Source organism: Balaenoptera musculus, chromosome 9 (assembly GCF_009873245.2).
Source record: "Balaenoptera musculus isolate JJ_BM4_2016_0621 chromosome 9, mBalMus1.pri.v3, whole genome shotgun sequence".
NCBI classification, from domain to species: domain Eukaryota; kingdom Metazoa; phylum Chordata; class Mammalia; order Artiodactyla; family Balaenopteridae; genus Balaenoptera; species Balaenoptera musculus.
Genome location: NC_045793.1, coordinates 6,589,903 through 6,599,233, shown reverse-complemented (window position 1 = coordinate 6,599,233; position 9,331 = coordinate 6,589,903). Strand labels below are relative to the sequence as shown.

Sequence of the window (9,331 nt, the reverse complement as noted above, 5' to 3'; positions counted from 1 at the left end):
CTATGCACCAGAATACCTTGCTGGGGACCCACCTACACACCAAGACACACCCCACCCACACTTTCTCTCCACTCTCAAGGGAGAAGGGAAGCGGCTGCAGGTGAAGCAGAGGCGGGGCTGAACATCGCCTCTGTCCTCTACGGCCGGACGGCAGGCATCACGAGGGGCAGCAACAGGTGTGTGACCTCCCTAGTCCGAGTCTGCCTCAGGGAAGTGCTCCTCTCTGCCCAGGCCCGCTCGGCACCTCCGGGGGCCTCCACGTCCTGCAGCCAGGTCTAGGCTCCACTTCTTGACCAGACCTGCCCCCTGGATACCCCTGCCGCGCTCTGCCCATCATCCCACCCAGAGGTTCCCACGGGGCTCCTTGGCTGCGATTGGGTGGCCTCTTTCAAGAGTGACTAAAAGGGCTGTGCCTTCTCCCCCTCCCGCTTCTACTTGGCTTTCTCCTCCCCAGCCCAGTGCCTGCCCTGCCCCACACGGTGCAGGGCCTCAAAAGTCATCGTGCCTGCCCCCTTAGCGGGCAAGGACACAGCCCAAGAGATGCAGAGGCACCTGGTCGACATCCCACCCTGATCTGCTACATCGACGTTTAAGCGGCGACTCCAGTGGCCAGGATGCTGTGGGAGTTACACGGACGAATGAGGCTCGGGCCTGCCCGCAGGAAGCTGTGCTTCTACCGGTGTTCTACTGCAGACTCGGAACGCCAAGGAGACGTGAGGAGGGAGGGGCACGGAGGAGGGAGGGCCCGCGGGTTCTGGAAGGTGTGATGAAGGACCTGGCAACTCAGGAGCCCGCGCACCGCTCGCCGCCCCAGACCCTGCCCTGGACACTGGGAGGGGCGGTGACCTGACCTGTGGGACGGAGAGAGCCAGGGAGGGGCTGGAAGCCAGACCCCGGGGCCGAGGGAGGCCGCAGGAAGCAGCCGTGGCTGCGTGAAATGCAGCGCGTGTCAGCTGGGCGGCCTCTCCAGGAGCTGTCCGCGAGTGCGCTCAGATTCCTTCTGGATGCGCCGCAGTCCCTGCCGGCTCGGCTCCTCGCTGAGCCCTTCCCTGGCCCTGGGGGCCCCGGCCCTCCCGCCCTCGCTGGCGCAGAACGTGCCGCTGGGGGGGGCGGTAAGCCTGGCGGCTGTAGTAACGGCCTTCGTGCTCCCACAGGACGCCTTCGATGTGTCGCATGAGCTCCTGCAGCTGCGCCTCCTGCTCCGGCCCCTGCGCCTTGTTGTTGAAGCCGCAGTGTCGCCGCTCGCAGAGCACGTCCAGCTTGGCGAGCTCCCGGTTGTCGGTGTCTCGCAGGTACTCCTCCAGCGAGCCGCCGTCCAGCTCCTCCTTGCGCGTGAACACCAGGATGGTGCGGGCCAGGATGGCGGCCCCGAAGAGCTCCTGGAGGCGCCCGACCGCCTCCCGATCCTCCTCGGTGAAGCGGCCCAGCGGCGTCACCAGGAGCACCGCGTGCGGCCCCGGCGACGAGAAGGCGATGGCTTCGCAGCCGCCCCGAGCGCGCCCTGGCGGCGCCGCCCCCGGGGACAGGAGGCCGGGGGTGTCGATGACCTCGAGCTCCTTCCCCGCCCACGCTCGGCGCCCCCGCTGGAAGGCCTTGGTCACGGGCCTGGCGCTGACCTTGGACTTGAACACTCTCCGGCCGAGGATGCTGTTTCCTGTTGCGCTTTTCCCGCTTCCGGGTTTTCCCACCAGGATGAGCCTCAGCCTCTGCGGGGTCCCTTCATCCTCCCGCAGCCCTGGAAGCATCCAGAGAAGGTGGGGGGCCGGGGTTAGAGCCCATCACCCACTTCAGGCTCACCAGGGGCAGAATGATCGGTGGGGTGGGGGGAGGCCAGGAGAAGGAAAGACCAGCGTCAGCATCTGAGACGTGCCCTAGGCTCACGTTCTTTCCTTCCCTCTCTCTTTTTGTAACTTTTAGAAAAAAATTATGGTAGAATATACATAACAGGAAATTTACCATTTTAACCATTTTTAGGTGTAGCATTCAGTACCTTCATATGGTTGTGCAATCATCACCACTGTGCAGCTCAAGAATTTTCCATCTTCCCAGACTGAAACCTGTCCCCGTTAAACGCTAACGCCCCGTTCCTCCCTCCCCCTAACGCCTGATAACCACTATTCTTTCTGTCTCTATGGGTTTGACTATTCTAGGGACCTCATATAAGTGGAATCAGGCAATATTTGCCCTATTGTGTCTGGCTTATTTCACTTCGCATAATGTTTTCAAGGTTCATCGACGTTGTAGCCTGTGTCAGAATTTCCCTCCTTTTTAAGGCTGAATAATATTCCACTGTAGGTGTAGACCACATTGTGTTTATTCATATATATATATATATATATATATATATATAGACTTTGGGGTTGTTTCCACCTTTTTGCTATTGTGAATAATGCTGCTATGAACCTTAGCGCACATATGTTCAATATCTGTTTCAGTTCTTTGGGCTATATTCCCAGAAGTGGAATTGCTGGATCATATGGTAGAAAGCTACATTTTATGTTTAGGTTTTGAAACTTCTTCTCAGGGTCACCTATGTGGGAATCATCCCGTCATGAATTGGGACCCTGAGCTTCCTCGAGTACCTCTGATTGGAGACCCTTCTCAGGAAGAGTGGTGAAATTGAAAGCACACAGCCTCTGTGTCGGTCCTCTCCCTGACGTGATCGACCACGTCACATTACCTTTAGTTTTCCCAGCGAGGAGTGTTGTGAGGGTGGGTTCTTTACAGCCCGACCCCCAGCTCCACAGCGCAGCTGCACACTGGGGTCACAATCTTAAGCTACGTCCTTGGAGCTGGGCCTGGACATTCTCCCCCAGCAGAACGTCAGAGCCGTCAGCTGAGAGAAGCTGTGTCATGCCAATCTAATACTTGGAAACCCAATGTCCAGATTTTTTAGAAATGACCGGAGCTGGAGGGCAGGAAGGGAATTCCCTTCTCCTGGCCTTGCCGGTCCCAGGAGCCAGAGCACATAGAGAAGAGCCAAACCCCAGCCGGTTTCCAAGTCTGCTCCACATTGAAGACATCGATGTGTCTCAGTGACAGAGCCCTGGTCTCCTGAAAGTAGGACTGGCACCTCCTTCTTCCAAATCTCCAGCAACGTGTTTCTGCTGCCTTTCTCTCTTGGCTGGCTGACCCACCGACCAGTTCTGACTGGATGATATTGGCTCCCTCCAGCTTCCCTCAGGTGGCTTGAAAGGAATTTGAGTGGATGGGTGGGAGTTTCACAGAAGCAGGGAAGGTGCAGTGTTCATCTCCACCCTCCAATGCAAAGCTGGAGGGAGACAAGGGTCTCCCATCTGGGCAAGCCTGGAGGCGCCCACGCCATTGGACTTTAAAGCCAGATTTTTAAAGTAATGCTTAATCTCGATTGCTGCAAAAAAAGGGGAAATCAGGTGTCAGCACTTGTATTGTAATTTCCTTTGCAGCTTATTAATATGGCTTTCTCTCAATGGCTCAGGTCACTAAAGTTCATATAGTAAAAAAAATCAGTCGTGTAGAAATGCATGATGAATCACAAATCAATTCTTCTGGCCAGGAAAGTGGATGGATTTCCCGCATTCCTATATTCCTAAATTCTGTTTCCTCAGGCTAGATGGCGAAGTTGAGCCCATGAAAGTTAAGCCCCTGACCCTGATGCAACAGCTTTTGTGGGGAGGGAGCCCCTTGGGAAGACAGAGCCCGGTCCTGGGGGCGCCTGAGTGCATCCTGCTTGTTCACTAGTACTTTGCAGCCCTCGTGACCCTGAGAGCTCTCACACTTGAGCCAGCAAGATGCCCACACGGAGGCCTGGGGCGAGTCATTTTTCACACCCACTCCGCACATCCTTCCTGAGACTCAGTGAAGGGGCAGTCGGTGCTGTCCCTCACCCCTTCGGCCCACTGCGCCCGTCAGGGACCTTTCCCTCCTATCTGGCCAGGTTGAAGAGAGGCCCGACCCAAACGTCCTTCGATGGGCTCCGGGTGGGCAAATCTCTGACAGGCGGAACTCCTGCTGCCTCTCCCAGCGTACCCCCTGCACCTCACAGGTCCCCCGACCATGACCTCTCTCAAGTTTTATGTCTGCTGGAAAGATGTTTTACCTCCTGACCCATCTTGTGTAGGATCCTGAGACAGGCCTTCCTCGCGATTCTCCGGGAAAATGAGTTCATCATATTCTTCTTCCTCCGACTAGAAAAAAATAATCATATGTCTTACTGATTTTTCCACCGAGTTTTAAGAGGCACCTGACTTTTGCCTTTCTCTTGCCAAAAGGAAGTTGTTTGCATTGGTTTGGGGGGGAGAGAAGGAGTTGGGGGGGGAGTCTAAGACACCCTCTACATCCTTTAGGGCCCCTGTTTCCTCCTTTCTCGCCCTGCACTGTGGTCTCCATTTTGGGGTGATTCTGTGATGGAGAGAAAAGATCAGGGATGCATCCTGACAGATACTGCCCTGGGAGCAGTGGCCAGCGTGCCCGGGGGACGTGAGCAGGCAGTTGCTGGAGGGGCTGGTGAGGGGCTCTTGGGGCCAGAATGATCTGCGGGGAGAGCGTGGCAGCAAGGGCCGCAGAGGCCAAGAGCTGGGTGGTGAGGAGGACGGCGGACTCGGACAGGCTTCCTCTCCACGTGGGGCCCCGTCCCGGTCCTGCTGGGGTCCCGGGGGCCTCGGCGCTCCTCCCCAGGCCAGCAACTAGGTGGTCGCACTGCCTGGGCCTCAGCGTCCCTGGAGGTGTGAATGCTGGGCCACAACTACATGTTCGTGACACCTCTTCCCTGTAGAAGATTCCAACACATTTTTTGACCTTCTGTAGAGCGATTCCTAGTCCTCTTTGCGAAGGAGGGCCGTGTCACCCACCCGGGAACTCCCGTCATCCTGAGGAGAGAGCAGCGTACCCTGCCTTCCATCCGTGCCACCCTGCAGACCAACACGGTTCCCTGTTTCAGGAGCCCATCGTGTTGTATCTGCTTGGTATTCTCTGTGGGATGGGGAGGGAACCGTGTGGCCCCATGACTTTTTCTGGAATGTGTAGGACACTCAGAGACAATCACAGTCAGATGGCACTCTCCAGATGGAGGCTCTGAGTTGAAGGGGATGGTAGCCCCGGGGGATCGTCCATAGACACAGCTTTCCCGTCACCACAGCATCCCTGGGGGGCTAAGGCTCTCTGCTCACCTGGCCCACCACCTCAGTCCTCGCCAGATCCCAGGGGCTGGCCGGGGAACTGCGGGGCTGTGGCCGCAGGACTGGGGGTTCCGTGATGTCAGCTCTAACGTGCCAGCTGAGAGCGGACCCAGCCCCGGAGGTTTGGTGACCTTCCGGGGAGAGTGAGCAGGCCAGGTGAGCATGTTCGCCCAGACCTGTTCAGCCGCGTTCTCGTGAGGACGCAGGCTTCTACCTCTCAAGGGGCCCCGGCTTTGCAAAGTGGGGATCCCTCAATCTCTTTGTCCTTGGTGCCCTTACATCATCGGTAGAGACGGAGGCAGCACGTCACCCAGGAAACCTCCTTCCTCCTCTAGAGAGAAGGGTGGTGAGAAGATACAGGCCGGGCCGGGACCAGGGCAGGTGGGTGAGGCAGACCCTGCGCTCCACCCTCGTGCCCAGACAGCGCGTCTGCCCGGCCCCTGGCCGCCTCAGCCTACACCCTGCCCGACAGGGCATCACACGTGTGCCACGTGCCGCAGGGTTTGTCTCCAACACGGAGCAGATACGTCACCTTTGTGAGGTTTCTCAGGAAAACAGTGAAACTCACAGAAGCGTCTTGCCCAGGAGCAAGCAGTGAGTTCCAGGCAGAGCACAAAGGGTTCAAGGTCCTCCTGACTTCTTAGCCCCGGCTCCTCTTGTTGTACCTCAGACACGCGTGCACACACACACACACACACACACACACACTACTTACACACATACACTCACAAAAGTACAAACACACACAAACATAGCACACACATACCTACACAACACATACATGAACATATATATTCACAAACACAGCACACAAACACATACATACACGAATATGAGACACACACTCCACTGACACACATATACTCACAAACGTGTAAACATACCTACAACACACACACACACACATAACACACACAGAAAACCCGCATACACTCACCTACACACAAAGAGACATACACAACACACACATACACACACACACACTACCCACACCATCCCCACTACACACTCTCAAACACGACACACACACAAACACAAATACACATCACACACAGACAGTGCCCACACACTCGGACTTACCGCCCCGCTGCCCCCTGGGCAGAAGGAATGGCCGTGTCCTGTGTCTCCCGGGGTCGCGGGCACTCGTGAATTCTTGGTTTCCCCTTTTAGAGCTGCCACATTGCAGGCTGAATGGAGAAGGTAAAAGAAAGTGTCCCAGGCATATGAATAGATAGAGAACATAGCTTATAGTTTTTCAGCAAAATGTGATCTGAAAGCTCAGCTCAAGAACTGCCCTTGAAAGCGCAGCCGTGAGCTGTGAGCTGAGGGAAGAGGAAGTGGTAGGAACAACAAGGCCGGCCCTCCCGACTCAGAAAGCTCTGCCGGCTGCACTTCCTCTGCAGTCGTGATAACAGCCACAGGAAAAACAAGAACACGCGTATTGTTATTATTTTTATTCTGAACTAGCACAGCTAGAACCCAGAGGCCTAAAGCAAAGCAGCAGATCTCTCAGAAAATGTTGCTCCGGGGGAATTACTTTTTACTGATTTCCTCCCTTTTCTGAGAATTCCCCACTTCCTGCAGACATCCTCTGCCTTCCGGGTCATGACGGATATTCACTGTCTCTCTTCCTCCCCCAGGCTCCTCCTTCAGCCCTTCACTGGCTGTCCAGGGCCTCCAGCTTGCTGACCCTACATCTTGGGACTCATCAGCTCCATAATCCCGTGGACCACAGGAGCCACACGAGCCAATTCTTTTTTTTTTTTTTTTTTTGTAGAAAGACTGGGAACATTGAGGTTTTATTTCATTGTTTTCCTTGGTTTGTTAAGTAATCCAAGATCATATTCTTTTTTTTTTTTTTTAAAGAAATTCACGTTCTTTTATTTATTTATTTATTTATTTATTTATTTATGGCTGTGTTGGGTCTCCGTTTCTGTGCGAGGGCTTTCTCTAGTTGCGGCAAGTGGGGACCACTCTTCATCGCGGTGTACAGGCCTCTCACCATCGCGGCCTCTCTTTTTGCGGAGCACAGGCTCCAGACGCGCAGGCTCAGTAATTGTGGCTCACGGGCCCAGTTGCTCCGTGGCATGTGGGATCTCCCCAGACCAGGGCTCGAACCCATGTCCCCTGCATTGGCAGGCAGATTCTCAACCACTGCGCCACCAGGGAAGCCCCCAATTCTTTATAATAAGTCTCTCTACATGCATGTGTGTACACACACACACACACACATTCTGTGTCTGAAAATTCCAAAATCTGTGTCACATCTGTGTCTGGTTCTAATGTTTGCTTTGTGTGTTTTCTCCTGCCTTTCAGCACGCGCTGTAATGTTGTTGAAAGCCAGACATGATATGTCAGATATTAGGAACTGAGGTGAATAGGCCTATGGTGTGAGATTTGATGTTGATCTGGCTACGAGCTGTGTTTAATGTTTGTTGTAGTGGTAGGCGCTAGAGGCTTCAGTTTCCTCTAGTGCCCTTGTTTTGTCTCCCCCATTGTCTGTGGGTTTCCCTAAAACCCCTTCTTAAATAGAGCTTGTGCCTTGCTGTTCTCTCAGCTTTCATTCACTGTTTTCATACTGGAGTCCTGCTGATGTGGGGTAGGGAGTGAAGGAGGGGAATCATCATGTTGGGATTCAATCTCACTCTTACAGTGGGTCTGTGTTCCTGGGCTGTGAGGATCACAATTTATTTTTTTTTTTAAGCTTTTCCTCCTCTTCTCCCCCTTTAGGTGATTCAGGCCAAGTATGGTCCCTTCCCACCTTTCCCACCTCATTTTATCACAGGATGTTTCTTTCCTTCTATGCTCTGGCCGTGAAGAACTTTTTCTAGTTACTTGAATACTTCATTCCCACCTTTCTTTCCTGGAACTACTGTAAAGAGCTGGAACCAAAAGCTTTCTCAGGGAGTGTATTCTATTGACAAAAAGATTTTGATAAAGATTTTGGAGGTTTAATGGTGGTTTGGAGGATTAAAATGTTCACTAACACTATTTTAAACTTTTTTCTAGTATATATACTGAAACCATAAGAGACAAAGTAGCTGTAGGTATAAAAAATGTAAAGGTGGATGTGAAATTATCATTATTTGTAGATGCTATGATTATATATGTGGGAAGAATCAAGAGAATAAACTGATAAACTACTATAAACAATAGGAGAATTTAGTAAATTGATGGATGCAAAATTAAATAAAAACCATAAAAACTGTCTAACATACAAACAATAGCCAATTAGGTATAACTTATGACTTTTAAAACAACAACAAAAAAATTAAAAGCCTGAGAATAAACTTTAAAATTGTGTAAAAAAATCTAATAAAGAAAACTTTGAGAAACTTCTGAGGGTGTGAAGCAAACAGAAATCTCCCACATTTAGTGAAAATGTATATTAGTAGAACCACTTTGGAAAACTCTGTGGAGTATCTCAGAAACCTGAATATCACATACACGTAGTCAACCTTCACCATTCTACCCCAAGGTGCATATCCAACAGTAATGTGTGTGTGTGCCAACAAAAGGTAATGTCTACAATATTTATAGCAGGATACATAGAATAGCAAAAACTGGAAAAAGTGTAAATGCCCTCAACGCAAAAAAGAAAGAAAGAAAGGAATATGGTAACTACGTGAGGTGGTGGATATGTTAATTAGTTTGATTGTGGTGACTGTTTCACAATGTATATATCAAATCATCAAGTTGTATACCTTCAATACATATAATTATAATTTGTCAATTTGTCATACTATATGATCCAGCAATTCTACTTCTGGGCATTGATCCAAAAAGTTGAAATCAGGATCTTGAAGCAATATTAGCACTTCCATGTTTATTGCAGCACTCTTCCCAATAGCCAAGATGTGGCAACAACCTGAATGTCCATCAACAGATGAGTGCGTAAAAAAATGTGGTATCTATGTACAGTGGAATATTATTCAGCCTTAGAAAAGAGGGAAATCATATGCCATATGAGACAATATGGACGAAATGTGAGGACATTACGCTAAGTGGAGTGAGCCAGTCACAGAAAGACAAATACTGTATGATTCCATGTATATACAAAATAGTCAAAGTCATAGACTCAGTGAGTAGAATGGTGGTTGCCAGAGGCTGGGGGATGGGTAATGTATTGCACACTTACAATGTTGTTAGGAGGGGCTGACCTTGTCTTAATAGTG

At 51.6% G+C, this 9,331-nt stretch overlaps 1 protein-coding gene across 1 annotated transcript; it reads right to left on the bottom strand.

The window, feature by feature from the left end:
- Positions 1–343: 343 nt before the first annotated feature.
- On the bottom strand, positions 344–6,477 carry LOC118900435 (GTPase IMAP family member 6-like). The gene is made up of 3 exons (XM_036862782.1): positions 6,237–6,477; positions 4,079–4,166; positions 344–1,735 (listed from the first exon to the last, which is right to left on the bottom strand). The coding sequence occupies exons 1-3, from the start codon at positions 6,396–6,398 to the stop codon at positions 990–992; spliced, it is 996 nt and encodes a 331-aa protein (XP_036718677.1). The 5' UTR covers positions 6,399–6,477; the 3' UTR covers positions 344–989.
- Between the last annotated feature and the right edge of the window lie 2,854 nt (positions 6,478–9,331).

What these genes read in the sequence shown, in the direction of transcription:
- LOC118900435 (XM_036862782.1), bottom strand. Translation starts at nt 6,398, where the DNA reads ATGTTCTCTATCTATTCATATGCCTGGGACACTTTCTTTTACCTTCTC. An exon ending in GCCCAGGGGGCAGCGGGGCG is followed by an intron (nt 4,167 to 6,236) that starts GTAAGTCCGAGT and finishes ATTTTTTTCTAG; the next exon opens with TCGGAGGAAGAAGAATATGA. An exon ending in TACACAAGATGGGTCAGGAG is followed by an intron (nt 1,736 to 4,078) that starts GTAAAACATCTT and finishes GGATGCTTCCAG; the next exon opens with GGCTGCGGGAGGATGAAGGG.